The sequence below is a fragment of the Stomoxys calcitrans genome, chromosome 2 (assembly GCF_963082655.1).
Source record: "Stomoxys calcitrans chromosome 2, idStoCalc2.1, whole genome shotgun sequence".
Taxonomy (NCBI): domain Eukaryota; kingdom Metazoa; phylum Arthropoda; class Insecta; order Diptera; family Muscidae; genus Stomoxys; species Stomoxys calcitrans.
The window spans coordinates 138226366-138244515 of record NC_081553.1 but is presented as its reverse complement, the minus strand read 5'-3'; the positions used below and the strand labels follow the sequence as shown (position 1 = coordinate 138244515).

General features: G+C 36.2%; 1 protein-coding gene across 2 annotated transcripts in view; it reads left to right on the top strand.

Annotated features, from left to right (window-relative positions):
• The window catches only part of LOC106092571 (activin receptor type-2B), a 43414-nt gene extending 30867 nt beyond the window's left edge, over positions 1–12547 (top strand). For both annotated transcript variants that reach the window (XM_059362186.1, XM_059362185.1), the window contains 2 exons: positions 47–139; positions 10769–12547. In XM_059362186.1, coding sequence (XP_059218169.1) covers positions 47–139; positions 10769–10948 — 273 coding nt within the window. In that variant the 3' untranslated portion in view covers positions 10949–12547. The remainder of the gene's footprint in view (positions 1–46; positions 140–10768) is intronic.
• Positions 12548–18150: the final 5603 nt, after the last annotated feature.

Below are 18150 nucleotides of genomic sequence, written 5' to 3'. Positions count from 1 at the left end.
TTCCTTCTCTACCATTTTTTTTATTTACTTTTGTTGAATTTTTTAGTTGGGACAAAGACCCACACTAGATGAGGTTCAGGAAAACGTCGTGATGAAGAAATTACGCCCTCAAATTCTAAATACGTGGCGTTCCCATCCTGTAAGTAAAACAATGATATAATAAATACATAAAGTTTGAATCAAAAAAAAAAAAAAAAAAAAAAAAAATGAGAAGTAAAATTAATCAAATAGTTTGATGGGGTAAATTTTTTGCTTTCAATATGTCAACAAATGACTCCTTTGATTTGGCTAAAGTTCATAAAACAATAATTAAAACCCAGTGTTATTGTTCTTTAAAACTGTTTTTTTTTTTTGAAAATTCCAATATTTCGAAAACTAGCGGTGGCCATCTCCTTGAAAGTTCACTGAAAATTCAATAAATCTACTTTAATTGACAAAACTAACAAGAAACTACTATTGTTTATATTTATCTGTGTACTATTCTCCCGTAAATGTGTACACAGAGGTCTGTGTCTGTCCTGAAGTTTATTTGTCGTCTGGGGTTAAATGTAGTTTAGTGTGATGCATTTCCAGTATGTATCTTTGTTTTTTAGTCCTAAAATCTTTAGTCTTTAAGATTAGGAATGTGCTCCATCCTAGTGCAATGTCAGACTAATGCCCTCTTTTGCTTCGTTAGTTTGTGTACCTTTTTTGATCGGTTTTAAGTGGCGAAAGTCTAGCTTTATGTTTTGTTCGTGTAGTGCCTTTATATGTCATGATGCTTAAATTGGATTTATTTCCATCGCAGTGTGTTTTGTTAATAATGTTTATTTATCTCCAGTCTTTATCTTAGATTTGCCACATATGTCTGAATTATTAAGGCGTTCCTAATATGGGTGCGGCTCAAAGTAAACAAATACAATTGTCTTAGAACAAACAGCGCCAAACAGTGGGCCAAACGGCAAAAAATTGGAAACAGGTCTATAACTTTTTATCTGTTGATTATAGCGGCACAGAATGTTCTAGACATTTGTATAGGAGGTCATAGTCTTTCAGTGCTAATGTAGGTCCATATCCATATCTCTTACACAGACTGAGATACAGGGTGTCAAAATTTATTATTATTTATAATTTTGATCTACTGAACCGATTTGCATGATGGGAAGTATTAAGAAAAGTTTTAAATTACAATTTGTTTCAATTAGGTATCAAACCACCCCGTTATCTTAAGATCAATATCGCCAACTTTTTTTAACAAAATTTCTAAAGTTTCACACTAAAAATAATTTCCATGTTGATTTTTTCACTTTTTTGAAATTGAATTAAATCCTGAAATGTTTCCAATCATTTAAGGTAAGTCTAGCTATATTCTAGCCATAAATGAAGTCATGGCAGCCAATTAGTGCACATATTTGTAGGGAACTTTTATTTGGTATCACTTCTTCTACAAAACACAAAAAGAATCATGAAAATATGTATCTCTATTCCATCCGATTTTATGTAATACTAGCTAGCCCGGTGCGTTTCACTACACCATAAAATGGCTTTTTGAAAATGGATTTTTCTTTAGCATTTTTAAGCTGGCAGGGCTACGGATCCCGTTCAGATCCACACTCATTATTTTTGTTTGTATTGATGATCTACTTTCAAATTTCAAAGCTACCACTTGGGATAGCAAATTAATAAAGATCCGCAGGTCCTTCCTGTGTCTATCCCAATCTGAGGGCAAACAGTGTACTCTACTACCAAAGACCTTTTATTGTTGTCCTATTCTATCCTGATCGGCTTTCATTTATTACTTTTAATTCCTTTTTTGTTGTTGGTGGGATGGGTGGGAGGGGGATTGCCCTCTGATAAGTCCTTTCATTTGTCTACAATATGTTCTCAGTCGTCCTACATGACAGTTCGGTGTTGTTTATATTGTGAGAGAAGGATCGTTCCCCCCGATGTTGAGACCTTAAGTGCCAATTATTTGAGTCTTTTATTGTCGTGCGCTACATGTCCTGCTGAACGGTAGGACGTGACCCAGATATTTAGATCCTTATAGCAACATTAGATTGGAACTCTACTGTCATACACCTTCCTTTTAATTCCCATATAATGCCGATCGAACTACACGTCCTATTGGAGTGTATTTATTGAGTGGCCCGGTCCCGGACTCTGCCAAATGTGTATATCAGATTCGTAGTCAATCCTCAAAGAATTTTCATTTGATACCCATTTTGTGACGTTGGACATCAATGCCCGTTTTGGGGATTTTTAAGGTTAGGGAGGTCCCGTAGACACCTTGGACCAAATTCTTATAAGAGATGTGTACTCAACAACCAAATACCTTTCATTTAATATCCATATTGTCCCAATCGGTAAATATGTCCTGTTTAGGGGTTTTGGGTGGTGGGGAGGTCCCTCAAACACCAAGGAATAAAATTCTTGGACAACGACCAAGGACTACATTCACCCGGTAGCTATTTACCGTGTCTGCATGAATGTTGTATAGACCTGCTTGCTGTGGAATGTGTAAGAGCTGTCAAATGTGACGCCAAGTATTTTAGGACACTTGATGGTCGGAATCATTTCTACATAGACCATCACAGTCAGCTCGGTATTCACCTCACGCGTTTTTATAGTGAACAAGTGGGTGAAGATTTGGTGCCAGATTTCTTGCAGCGAAATATGAGGCAAGTTCGCAGATGTAAACAATGGATGGGGGGCCGTACAATAGTTCGTCTCTATGCCGTCTGGAGGAGGTGGAATGGAGGATAGGTAGAGGTTAAACAGTGCCGGAGATATCATCCCGCCTTGGGGAACTCTCTGTTTCGTTCGACGGTGCTTTGTCTTCTTAACCCTAAATTCCACAAATGACTGGCGACCACACAGTTAATTCGCTATTCAGTGTTTCAGGCCTGGCTGAAGGGACGTGTGGGCGAAGCCCTCAAATATTTTGGCATGGCTGCCTGTGTCGAATGTCTTCGATGGGTCCAGTGCCACGAGGACCGTCATATCACATGGCCTGGGCTGATTGAAGCCATGGCAAATGTGTGTGGTTATGGCATACAAAGCAGTTGTTGTGCTATGCAGTCTTCGAAATCCGTGTTGATGCTCGGTGAATGGAAATTTTCCTACGAGGCTCGGGAGGAGTAATGCCTCAAGCGTCTTTGAGAGAAGGGAGATCGGTCTGTACGACTTTCCCAAATTCGCGTCCTTTCCAGGCTTCAGTAGCGGGATCACTCTGCCCATTTTCCAGACATTGGGAACTATAAGAGTGTTCAAAGACTGGTTGAGGACCGTAATAAGGTGCTCAACTCCAGGTGAATCCAGATTCTTTAGCATTAATGTAGAGATTCCGTCGGGTCCCAACGCCTTGGATGATTTGGCGCCACTAATGACATTCGTAACTTCGCCCACGGTAAATTGTGATGGCTGTCCATCGGCTCGGAAACCACGAATACGACGAATGGCTATTGCCCTGTCACTCCCGGGATGCACAATAAATTGACGGTTGAACAACCTGGCGCATATCTTCAGATCAGTCACGGTTACGTTGCCAAAAGTGACTGAGGTCCTGCCATCCCGTCTACCGGGGTTCGAGAGTGACTCAACAGTAGACTACAGCTTGCCTAAACCGGTGCATAAGTTACATTGCTCCAAGTGTTCCAGCCATAAATTTCGCCTATGTTCGTTGTCAACCCTGTTTATTTCCAGATTCAGCTCGCTGGTTCTGGGGTAAGTGGGGTCCGTACAACGAATCCCATCACGCTCGTCTGCGAGTACCACTGCCTGCGCCGGGAAATTGTGCCGCACTTGTGGTATTCGATGGGCTGGTATAAAACGAGCGGCTGCTGGGTTAATAATGTCACCGTGCAAAACGTTGAGCCTTCAATCTGCTCTGCCAAAGCCATGCTACGCTGGTCGTTACCTAGGAGAAAATTTCATGAAATGTGATGCGCATTAAAGTCCCCTTGAACTATATGGTTATGACCTGATAGTAACCCAATTATTTCGGGGTTGTAAGCTTGGCCATCAATTGGGACACAACTACCAACCGGCGGTAAGTACACGTTGTATAGCTCTATCTCGGAAGTACTGGACCTGACTACTATCCCCATGCACTCCATGTAGAGGTCACTAGTGCCAGGCGCAGGCGAGATGGGTCTATATTGCACGGAATGGTGTATCACGAGGGCAAATCCTCCATCTTTATCCCTTGAGCGATCCTTACGTAGCAAATTGTATCCGTGAAAACTGTGATACATTTCCCGGCACTGGCCTGGCAATATTGGGGCTGGGATGCTGCCGTTGCGTATATTGCGTCACGGGAGAGATTGGGGGGTCACATAGTCCGACGACGACGCTTGTGACCCACCGCTGGCTATGTTCGCACAGCACCTTGCAACATATTCAGTATGACTACTCCCGTAGTGATGTGAGGCCAGAGCAAGATCGGAAATGTACCCACTCCATGCACCGGTTACACCTCACCGACACCGACCGATGATGAAGGCGGTTCTGCCAAACCGAACAGAACTCGCATGATGAGAAAAGAAGAACTCGTACACTGAGGCGGCAGCACTTGCCGATGAAGGATTCTATCGGGTCAATCCAATCCGTACAACCGGCTGCCCAATTGGTAAATATATCCTGCTGGGGGGTTTTAGGGGGTGGAGAGGCCCCTCAGATATCGAGGAATAAATTTATATGTCAGATTTTTACACCACTTTTAAATACCTTTCATACCCATATTGCCCAAAGCAGTGAAAGGGTCCTCTTGGGGGTTTTGTGGGGGACCCCCAGAACATATTGTCCCATGTCCGTTCGGGTGGGTTTTGGGGTGGTGCGTCCCCCTAGGTTATTTGACCCCAAAATTTTATACCAATTTCGTGTTTTTGGGATACCATAAGGTCCGAGCTCTGGCGTTTTTGAAAATTGGATCAAATACTTCGAAATTTCTGGCCAAACCGTATTTCAAATGAGAAATTGCAAAGAAGAACCCCTACTACCCACGCGATGTGGGAATTCGGAAGAGAAAATGGACTTGGTTGGGTCATATCCTACGCCGAACGCGCGAAGATATAGCGAGAAACGTCCTAGACTGGAATGCGCAAGGACAGCGAAGGTGGGGAGGGGACGGCCGAGAAACACATGGATCCGCTGTATGGAAAGAAAGTTGGAAACAACCCATACATTGTGGAATCAGGCCAAGGTTTTGGCCAACGATAGTGTTATATGGAGTAAGCTTGTTGATGTCCTATGTTCACGCTGAAAACGCCACGCCACATTTTTTTTTTTAAATTGAACAATTTCCGAAATTCTTCTGTTTCTGTGAAATTGGAGAAGATACCTAAAAATTTTTATTGAGAGTTGTGATCGTTGGATGCAAGAACTGACCCATCGGCGGTGAAATTTGCTCATTAATTCAGAGTTTAATTTGGTACTGCTTGCCAATACACTATAGGCCGGTCCTAAGCTTTCAAATTCCTTCAAAATGTACTTGTTTTTGTGAATATCTTAGTTTTATAGTTAGTTTAGGCGAATCAGCTTCAGTATTTTGATGAATTTTTTTCTTTTGCCCTCATTAATAAATAACGTATGTCCTCCTCAAAAATTAATTTAAAAAAAATATTTTCAAATATTCTCTGCAATAGTTTAGAAAGTAAACATAGTTCTGTAATATTAGTTTTTTTTCGCTGCAATATTTTACATTTTATTTATTTTTTTATTTATTATAAATGTGTCCTGATGTCCTGTTTTTCAATAAATTAAGAGAATAATGCAAATGTAAACATATATTTCACTAAATATACTCTTGAAAAAGTCGGAAAAGGCCGACGAAACGTCGAGAAAAGGATGAAATAAACTTGTTTTATTTGCATTTTGAAACACATTGACCCTAACACCCCGCAAGAATCACATAAGCAAATTCTCTAGTTAGTTTTTTCATTCAACTAGCCCAATATGCCCACTAATTGTTATTAAATGTCCTAGCGGCAAACGTAAGTGTAATATAAAACTTGCCTTAAAAAAAAACCTACTGACTAATAAGACCTAACAAAAATCTTCCCTTTTTTAAAACACATTTCCTTATCGAGAGTTTGTAGTTTTTTGTTGTCATGGAATTTCATTAAAGTTTTTCGTACAGAACACCTAAATTTATCATTATTCGGAAAATCTTTAATTGTAAAAAGATTTTCTTAAAAGAAAATCAAAAATTTTAAATTTTAAACTTTCTAAAAGATATTTTACTATGTCCGTGAAGATAAAGTTAACCAATTCAATTTTCACCGTAAAGTTAACACGTTAACAGAGCTCTGTTATAAGTTAACAGCAAATATTTAATAATAAAAAACAATCTTAGCTCCAAATTCCGTAAAAAAAAAAACAATAAAAAACCAAAATATATCACAAACGCTTCAAATTTCTCAAAAAAGATAAAAATTATATAAATATTTACCATTATCACATACATAAAACAACTTTTCTCACGAGTGCTATTCTAGATAAAGATGAGCCCACTGTGACGGACTGAAAAATAGTGCGTCAATCACCGCTTAGGGATTCATTACATGGACTAAGGGCTTTCCAAAAATGCTTATACCGACCTCCAGAGTATTGAAGGAAAAAAGATAATGGCCTTTTTCGATTGTATTAGCCATATCAGAGAAATTTCACTTTTGAGAAAGATGAGCCTACTGTGGGGGGCTGAAAAATAGTGCGTCAATCACCGCTTGGGGAATTTATTACATGGACCAAGGACTGCCCAAAAATCCTTTGACCGACACACTAAGTATTGAAGAAAAAAAGATAATGGCCATTTTCGATTGCATTGGCTATATCAGAGCAGTTTCACTTTAGAGAAAGATGGACCCATTGTGGCGGACTGAAAAATAGGGCGTCAATCACCGCTTGGGGATTTATTACATGGACCAAGGGCTTTCCAAAAATGCTTTAACCGACACCCTAAGTATTGAAGGAAAAAATATATTGGCTATTTTCGATTGTATTGGCCATATCAGAGCAGTTTCACTTTAGAGAAAGATGGTTAGAGATAGTGCGTCAATCACCACTTGGGTATTTATTATATGGACCAAGGGCTTTCCAAAAATATTTTAACCGACACTCCAAGTATTGAAGGAAAAAGATATTGGTCACTTTCTATTGTAATGGCCATATCAGAGAAATTTCAGAAGTGTCCAGATCAAGGAACTTTGCGACTAGGATGGGGTGCGTCCAGAGCGATCTGGGTCTGAGTCGAGAGGGTCTGGATTGGCAGTTAAACAGGTGACGTCGGCATCAATCCTTGCTCTTGTGTAAGGCGGGTGCATCTGCCGGAATGTAATAGAGCCAGAACTACTCTGGTTTACCAGGGGAGGTCAACTTCTTCAAGTGCAATAGGAGGCACTCGTTCTCCAAGGACTACATTCACTCGGTAGTCAACAAAGTTTCCTTGTCGGCACCCCAAGTGCTGACGGCAAGTGACTTAAGGACCTTGTTTCTACTTTTGACTTTATCGCAAATTGCTGTGGCATGTGGGGAGAACGTGCAAAAGCTGTCAAATGTGACGCCAACTTTTAATGCCACTTTTCTTTACACAGTTTTTACTTCTTTTGTGTAAAATTTAATGGTTTTCTATTTTTATTACAAATCATTCATACTCCTATTTTTTGGACAAGAGCGATGGAGAGACCAATCGAGAAAACAAGCAATCCTATTATTTTGAACTCAGCTGTATATGTTGATCAAAACGAGACTGGAAAAGTTTTAAAGGAAATAATGATGTTACATTTTTTTTAGAAAAAAAGCACATTTTTTTTTAGTTATGAAGGCGATAACTTTTGCTGGGAAGGGACAATTTGAATTTGATAGCACCTTTCCAACGGCCTTATAAAATTTGCTATTGTTTCACAAATGGTCCCACAATTGCAAAAATTGTAAGTTCAAAACCTCATAAACCTCTATCTTAAAAAAAGAATCAAGCTGATAGCCTAACATACGACTGTTTGGCAAGCAATTTAAAATTTTACTTGCTTGAAGTGACACACTTTCAAGCCCCATGGAACAGCCTCCGGACCCACTAGGGTCCCCAAGTTTTGCAACTTATAGACTCTGTTCGTTTAAAAGTTCTAGCAGTTTTTACAAGCCACATTTTCTGTAATTATACCGATTCAGGTTCGGCTACTGTTTTCATATCTAGTTCCAGGAATCTTGCCGCTTCAATCACCACCAATGACGAAAAACTACTAATCTGACTGCAGAATGGACCGATCTACCATTCTGCAGTCAGATTAGTAGGTTTTTCGTCATTGGTGCCATGGGGCACCAACGACAACAACTCACATTGTCAGGCCTCTGCCAGAGACTCTGCGTTCGCTACCGCTGATTGTCCGCGACTCCAATTGTAGTTACCCCTTACACCCATGGAACATTCCACTACCCGCAACCTTTAGCTCTCAGCTGAACCTATTAGATAACGATGAACTCCACACTACCCGGAACTTAGATATTATTGCAGCTTGATTAAATAAATTAAATTAAATAAGATCAAGAAGAAGGGTATGTTGAATAGTTATTAAAAATGCGTTTCGCATGCGTTTCGTCGTTTCACAGAAAAAAATATCACGAAAATTTTTTCAATTTTAAATTTAATTGAAAATATAAATTTTTTCAATTAAAAATTTAATTGAAAATAAGGGTGTTTTCTATTAAAAAATTTAATTGAAAATAAAAGTGTTTTCAATTAAAAAATTTAATTAAAATTAGTAATGTTTTCATTCATTTCATTTCATTGAATCCGATTTTTTTTTATTACTATCGTGATTGAAATCTAGGCAATTTTCAATTAAAAAATTAATGGATTCAATAATTTTTATACCCACCACCGAAGGATGGGGGTATATTCATTTTATCATTCCGGTTGCACACATTGAAATATCCATTTCCGAAGGAATCTGTTGAAATCACGATACAGCCTTTAAAAAGTAGAGATATTGAGCTGAAACTTTGAACAGATTCTTTTTTTGTCCATAGGCAGGTTAAGTTCGAAGACGGGCTATATCGGACTTTATATTGATATAGCCTCTATATGGACCGATTTATGTTAGACTCCTCGACATCTTTTTTCAACTTGTCCCAGATCGATCCAGATTTGGATACAGCTTCCATGTAGACCGATTTAAGATTTTGGGCCCATAAAAGTCGCATTTATTGTACGATTTCGCCGGAACTTGGGACAGTGAGTTGTGTTAGGCCACTCAACATCCTTCTTCCATTTGGCCTAGATCGGTCCAGATTTGGATATAGCTGTCATATAGACCGATCTCTCGATTTAAGGATTTGGGTCCATAAAAGGCACATTTATTGTCCGATTTCGCCGAAATTTTGGACAGTGAGTTCTGTTAGGCTCTTCGACATCTTTCTGTAATTTGGCCCAGATCGGTCCAGATTTGGATATAACTGCCATATGGACTGATTTCTCGATTTAAGGTTTTGGGCCCATAAAAGGCGCATTTATTGTCCGATTTCGCCGAAATTTGGTACAGTGAGTTCTATTAGGTTCTTCGACATCTTTCTGCAATTCGGCACAGATCGGTCTTGATTTGGATATAGCTGCCATATGTTGCCCAAAAAATAATTGCGGATTTTTTAAAAGAAAGTAAATGCATTTTTAATAAGACTTAGAATGAACTTTAATCAAATATACTTTTTTTCTAAAGCAAGCTAAAAGTAACAGCTGATAACTGACAGAAGAAAGAATGCAATTACAGAGTCACAAGCTGTGAAAAAATTTGTCAACGCCGACTATATGAAAAATCCGCAATTACTTTTTGGGCAACCCTTCGGCATCCCTCTTCAATCTGATCGGTTTAGATTTGGATATAGCTGCCACATAGACCGATCTCTCGATTTAAAGTCTTGACCCCATAAAAGGGCCACATTTATAATCCGTTTCCGTTTGACTTATGTAAGGCTTTTCGATATTCCTGTCGTATATGGTTCAGATCGGTCTATATTTGAATATAGCTACAAAAAATACCAATATTTTGTTCTACAAAATTAAACAATGACTTGAACTTATTAGAACACTCACTGTCCGAGCCGAATTTGGTCCAAATCATAAAATGTGATTGAAGATTTTATCTTTTTCAATCTAACAATAACGGCAAGTTCTTTCGATCGTTTTGTAATTGAATCGGGAACCTTTAAAGACCCAGCAGCACTGTTATGACAGTCCGTTTTTGAAAAATCTTATCTTATTTATGATAAAAAGATGCATATTGTTGGTATAACGGCTTCATGTTTTTTCGCTTCCGCTTTCCGCAAAAATTTTAATATAACATTTGCATATTATCAATATTTGCAATTAAATTTGTAATTTATCCAATTAAAAAATAAATTGAATATTTCGGAAATTACAATCATTTTTTTTGGAACAATTAAAAAAATCATTGGAAATTTCAAAAATTTTTTAATTGAATATCCGATTTTTTTAATTGAAATATTTTTTAATCACATTTTTCAAAAACTATGGTTGATATTATCATTTTCGTGATTGAGCAATTTCAATTAAAAAATTAATTGGATCAATGTTATTCCTCCTCTCCAAGGCCAGCCTTTTAGGGTCTAGATCTAAACGCACGATATGAATATTATATGGTTATTATTAAGTACTCTAATTATAAGTATAATCTTTAAACTGTAGATCACTTGTCAAATGCAATAAACACGAATTTTATTGAAAATAATCTATAAACTTGGCTAAATAACATTTTTATTTGTTTTTTTATATCATTAAAAGGGTATAAGCATTATATGCGACACTATGGAGGAATGTTGGGATCATGACGCCGAAGCTCGACTATCATCGTCCTGTGTAATGGAGCGTTTTTCACAATTACAGAAATATCCCGTCGCACCGCTTTTAATTCAAAACAATACCAACATCTGTGTGGACTTGAGGGAATCTATAAATTCATAGAATCTGTGTTAAATCACTGCCATTGTTGTATAGTGATGTGGAAAAATACGCGCCCCGTAAACAAAACAGATTTATTTTTTTTTAGTCTTGTTTGTTTCGTTATATGTATGAATGTAAGTAAATATCTTCCGGGACATTTGCGTTTGAATGGAGTGACAGTTATTGCCGCTAAATCATTTCTGGTGCAGCATGAGAGTAACAACGACTATAGTTGTTGGGAATATTTTTCCTATTTATTTATTTATTGATGTATGTATGTATGTGTTACTACCAATGTTATATGTTTAAGCCAAAATGTTCGACTATTAACAAAAAAAAAAAAAGAAAAAACTTGTATTGCAAATCGAAATACGAATAGGTTAATGAAATATGCAGTCTTGTCTAGCCATTGTTGTTGCGCCGTGTAATGTGTTTTTTTTCAAATACTTGTAGTGTTGATTCTTGTACATTTACATTTTGGTTAAAAGCAACGATGGAACTAACTATTATTCAAAATTCAAATATTTTTCGGTACAAATACATCATCTAACCATCCATTAGGATTTTTTTCCAAGCAGCTAATTCATTTGGTCTGGTTAAATATCAATTGCAACACGCTTTTGTTATCTTTGGAAGGAAATCAAAATTACATAGTTTTTGGTGATTATTCCCAGTGTATTGTCAAAAGTTATATATAAAGTCATTGCTATTGAATGAATGGTGATCTTAAGACTTCGTTACTACATGTAAAGACACAAAAATTAAGTAATTTGAACTATTTTCAAAAATTAAAAAATGTTATGACGGTCTAAATGTTCTCATTCATGTTGCTTTTTAATGTCTTCACAACTCAATTTTCGGAGTTGTAATAAATTCCTAATTCGTACTTTCATCATTGCTTATGATTTTTTTACTCTTCTAATTTTACTTGACGTGATCTTCTTATAAAAATTATGAAATCCATTTACATATTTTAGAAATTTCTCCCAACTTGCTATTACAATATAGTTAACATACCTTTGAGGTAAAACATCGTTGGGCGTAGAAGGAAATATTTTTGTAATTAAATGTTCCTAACGAATTCTTTAATTTTAAATATATCTTATAAAAAATGCTTTACATTTCATTTTGGCTTGCGCTTAGTATCGACCAAAATGTATAAATTCGCATACATTTTTTACTGTGTACTACCTAAAAAAAGTCGGTATTATACATACATATTTCTTCGGGGAGGTCACTATGGTGAATTGGAGAAGATTGGAGTGTCCACCTATGACTATGAACGCCTGGGTTCGAATCCCGGCGAGAACATCTGAATAAATTCTCAACAGTGGTTATCCCCTCACGAAATGGCCTGACTAATTTTGTAAACCTGTACAAATTCTATAATTGGAAAGACATTCTTCTATATATCCACACACGGGTATTGCATTTTAGAAGAATTTTAGCATATTTTCCCATACTACATATCAAGCTTATTGAATTCAGTTTAGCCATAGTTGTATCGCTATGTTTAGTTTTAAATTACTTATAATTATACATAAGATAAAAACAATTATAAGTTTAACACAAAGGTAACAAAAATAAAATTATACTTCTGGATTTTCTTCTTAACAACTATCGATCGCGAAGTTATTTATGTAGGCTTATTTTTGCAAAACCTGAAATCTACTGGAAACAATTATGTTATTGCAAAGACTCTTAAAAAGAAGATAACTGAACTACAATATTTTGAGTGATAAATACAACTTACTTTTGGTGCAATATATCAATATTAAGATTTTTGCCTTTCGGTCATGTACATATGTATGCGCATTATACATACATATGTTCTTTTAACTATTAAGTTTTTCGGAAAAACTGAAAATTTTAGGAAACCCTACATACGAGATTTTGAAAATTGCCATCGTCCTTTACAAGGCCTTTTTAATTCAAATGTAACTAATTATGCCAGAGGATACAGGCAATATCGGAATTAACTAGATATTCATTCGATAGGCATAGACAAGACTGCTTTAAATATATGTATATACATAAGCGATTGTAAAGTATAACAATTTCCACGTCTATATAGGCAGTATAGAAGTCTGCAAGACCAACCACACAGAAAAAATCTAGACCTAAATTTGACCGATTGAAGATGGTATTGGCAAATAAAAATCTTTTCAAACAAGGTCTTAATTGCTTTAATTATTTTTGATACAGAAATTCGATATTTTTTGTCTCACGAATTAAATTGTACGAATTAAATTGTTATTTAATAGTATAGTTTCAACCTAACCTATATTAGATTGAAAAGTTTTATTGAAGTGAAGTTTGAAAAAATAATTTCTCGAACATACAAATACATAAAATCATTGCCTAGTAACATAATAACAAAGAACGATACAAGTAGATATTAATTTGTTAAACATATACTTCAACACTTTCCCTTGTTTAATTAAATTATATTTAAACGAGTACACAAGTACTGTAAACGTGACTTTGGTAAAGGCTTGGTCATCATATCTGCGAGTTGATTTTCAGTTGAAACTTGAGTCGTTGACAATAAACCTTCTGTTACCTTTTCACGTACGAAGAAGTGTTTTAGATCAATGTGCTTTGTTCGTTTATGAAATTCTGGATTCTTTGATAGACGAATCGCAGCTGTATTGTCTATATTTATAATTGGAATGTCCTTATAATTTATTATGTCCTTGAAAAGTCGTGTAAGCCATATTACTTCTTTTGCGGCTTCACTTGCAGCTATAATTTCTGCTTCAGTTGTTGAAGTTGACACTGTTGGTTGTCGTTGACTCATCCAAGATAAAGCTCCACCTGCATAAGTTGCAACAACACCTGTTGTAGAACGTCCTGTAGTGACACATCCACCATAGTCAGCATCGCTGTAACATTCTAATAGCTTGGGTCCTTCTTTATTATAAGCTATTCCAACATCTATGGAACCAGCTATATATCTGAATACTCGCTTGAGCTTTTGAATATCTTCACAAGTGTAGTTGTCAAGGTGTCTTGATAGATAACCGACACTATATGCCAAATCTGGTCTTGTTCCTAGCATCAAATACATCAGAGCACCTACAGCTTGTCTATAAGGAAACTCGATTCGTGCTTTCCCTGGTTTTGAAATGCATTTGACTGTATTTTCCATTGGTGTTGAAACTGGACGACACTCTGAGAAATTAAATCTTTCCAAAATTTTCTTGGCATAAGACTTTTGAGAGATTCTAATTTGATCATTGCTGTTTTCAATTTTTATACCAAGAAAGTATGAAGCTTCATTAGAAACGATCTTGAACTCTGATTTTAAACTGTTGAGAAAATGCTCAAGTTCTTCTTTGTCTTATGCAGCTACTAAACCATCATCGACATAGAGAGCAAGGATTAACTTTTTACCATCTTTCTCTCTTATAAACAAACAGCTATCTGCAGAGTTGGCCTTAAATCCATGTTTCTTTAAGAAATCTCCCATTTTTTTGTTCCAACATCTGGGTGCTTGCTTCAAACCATAGAGACTTCGTTTTAACAGACAAACTCTATTTGATCCATCGTTAAAACCTTCTGGCTGTTCCATGTACACGGTCTCGTTCAATTCACCGTATAAAAAGGCTGTAGACACATCAAATTGTGACAAATGTAGTCTTTCAGTTGCAGCAATACTTAGGACAGAGCGTATACTAGACATTCTTGCTACTGGACTGAAAGTTTCATCATAATCTTCACCTTCCTTTTGTTTAAATCCTTTTACAACCAGTCTTGCCTTGTACTTTTCAATGGTGCCATCTGGTTTTGTCTTCACACGATATACCCATTTCGAGGGAAGTGCCTTTGCTCCATTAGGAAGATTCGTGAGTACCCAAGTTTTGTTCTCAATCAATGAATTCATCTCTGATTTCATGGCTTGTATCCAATTGATTCTCTCTTCACTTTCAACAGCTTCTAAATATCTTGATGGAGGTTCGGTTTGACAAACAAAATCATGTGCCATCATCACCATCTCATCGCTGACACAATTTGATATAATTACAGTACGATTTCTTAAGCGTTTCACAATAGTATTATCGCACGTATCATCTAATTCATCTCTTCGACGCTTTTTACGTTGGATTTCTTCAAAACCTTCAAAGTCTTCTAAATCACTTGTCGAATCTTGATTTTCGTTGTCGCCATCTTGGAGTTCGGCATCTTGCTCTTCGAAATCCTCTATATCATTTGTGGAATCTTGATTTTCGTTGTGGCTTTCTAGCGGTTCGGCATCTTGCACCGCTTTCTCTTTAACTAATTCTTGTTGGTATTCATCTTGTTCTTCACCTTCGTGATTATATGGATCGATGCGTATTGATATTTCTTTCCCATTTTTTTCTTGGATATTATTGGAATTCTTGTTGTTTTGCTCTTCCACAACTTCATCTTCTTTAACTTCTTCATTAGCACAACCATTTATTTCTTCGGAAAATATCACATCTCTTGATATTTTTACTATATTTTGTTCTTTAATATAGACACGATATCTCTCATCGCCGTCATAACCAACAAGATAACCTACTGTTGCCTTCTTGTCCATTTTCTTCCTACGCTGACTGGGAACATGAACATAGCATTTTGATCCAATAATTCTTAGGTGTTTAATTCTAGGTTTCTTGTCGCACCATAGCTCAAATGGACTTTTATCCTTTTCTGACGATTTTCCCGTTCGATTTAAAATATATATGGCTGATTTCACAAATTCGGCCCATAACGACAAAGGAAATTCAACATTCTTGTTTGAGTTCATGAATGTTCTTGCCATCTCTACAATGGTTCTATTTTCTCTCTCAGCACCACCGTTCTGTTGAGGTGTATATGGAGCGGTAAACCGTTGACTTACTCCATGTTTTGCCAGAATTTTCTTCACTTCTGCATTGTTGAATTCACCACCATTATCACTAAGCAATGTTTTAACTGTGTGTCCTTGAGATCTGGCATGTGCAAGCATTTTTATTAATGTATCCTTCACATCTGATTTGTTCTTCACAACATATCCATAACGAAATTTTGTGTAATCATCCTTATAAACGACAAGATATTTATATTCTCTAAATGAAGAGGGAAATGGTCCGCAAACATCTGTCGATATTAATTCTCCTGGAGCTTTTGCAGTCTTACGTCTTCCAAATGGTAATCTTGACAACTTACCAAAAACGCAAGGCTCACAGATTTCACTGTTGTTCTTTACTCGAATTCCCATCTCCTTTTCTAATTTCTCCTTTACATGCCGTTTATCTTGATGTCCCCATCTTTCATGGTATAATTGCAGTTTTGAATTTTCTACAGAGAATGAAACACACTGATTTGCAGACACGGGTCGAAAATCTATTCTGTATAAAGTTCCATTTGGCTCACGGTGTCCACATAAAATTGTTTCTCCATTGAGATCTAGCTTGCACTTTTTTATTGTCGAATAAAACTTACTTGAGGGGTTTCTGTCATGTGAAGCCAATACAGAAAAAAGGTTTCTTGATATACCAGGAACATACCAAACATCATACAACTCCACTGTCTTCTCAGCATTGTTTACTTTTGATAAAACTTGAATTGTTCCTTTTCCCATTGCACTTAAAGTCTCTTTACCAGCAGCTTGTATTGAATGTGGTTCTTTGAATGCTTCGTAGTCAATAAAAAATTCCTTCGCATTTGTTACGTGCCTTGTTGCACCATTATCAACCCACCAATCGCTGACAGATGTGCTCAAATTAACTTCATTTGACACCGAATGAAGAGCAACATTGGAGTGCGATGTATCCAATTGTTTTGACTTACTTGGCTTTCCATCAGCTATCCACTTTCTGCAGTCTTTAATCCAATGTCCCTTTTTCTTGCAATAGTGACAAATGTCATCTTTCTTGCCATTTGCAAAATTCTTATTTTTCCGCTTCTCATTTTGAACCAATGCTTCTTGTTTCTCCGAAATCGTGTCTTCAGATTTCTTAAAATTTCTTTCAAATAAACAAAGTTGCATAAGAAGTTCATCTAACGACTTATCTTCATCTCGTGTGAGCATCATCCAACTGGATTTAAACATTTCAAATGATTTTGGCAATATGTGTAAAATCTTGCTTTATTACCAAACCAGCATTGATTTCGTTCCATAAGCTCTTGAGCTTGGATATATGTGTAGAAACATCGCTTTCTGCCATCCATTCGAAAGAAAATAGCTCCGTGCACATCTTGAATAATTGATCTTTAGATGTCGCTTCAAATTGCTGATGCAGCGCTTGCCAGACATCACATGCAGACTCTTTATCCATTACCTTCATGAAAATGTCATCCGAAATTGTGTTTGTGATCAGACTCTTGGCATAGTTGTTAGCTTTTCTGTAAAAATCACAACGTTTTTTGTGTCCTTTTTCTTGAGCTTCTGTTACTCCTTCTTCCAAGGGTTCCGGCTTTGTAATTCTATGCTCAACCACATCCAGAGCTCCCTCGTAGTAATCTAGAAGATCCTTCACCTTCCGCTTCCAAATTGGCCAGTCCGACTCGACACATAACGGCTTTATGTTTTTGCAAAATTCCATTGTAATTTTCTTTTCTTGATACCTCTTTTTCACAAAATTAATTTCTCCAATATTCTTTTTTTTTTTTTTTTTTTTCACAGACTTCAAAAATTTTCACAATAATTATTTTATTTTCTTCGAGCTTGCTGGGCTCATAACCTATTAGATTGAAAAGTTTTATTGAAGTGAAGTTTGAAAAAATAATTTCTCGAACATACAAATACATAAAATCATTGCCTAGTAACATAATAACAAAGAACGATACAAGTAGATATTAATTTGTTAAACATATACTTCAACAACCTATTTGATATGTAATGTGAAAAGAAGTGCGAATGAGTCAAATATATGTCTTGCTTCTATCACATACAAACACAAAGTGGCATGGGTAGACAAAAAAAAAAAAAAAATTTCAAGAAAATTAGAAGTGTGGTTTTTATCTCTCCATAAAATGACATTTTTTAATATTCTTAACAGACGTCGTCGACAACGAAGCCATTCTTCGAAGTGGAATGCAATCGAAAATTTTTAGAAGCTTTAAGAAAAAGAAAAAATATAAAAATTTTTAAGCAATATATTTCATGTTTTATCCGCAGTTTAATCCAATGAAGTAAAAAGTTTTTTATTAATGTGAAAAATATCTATTATTTATTTTTAAATTAAATTAAAACAGTAAAAACGTTATTTAAA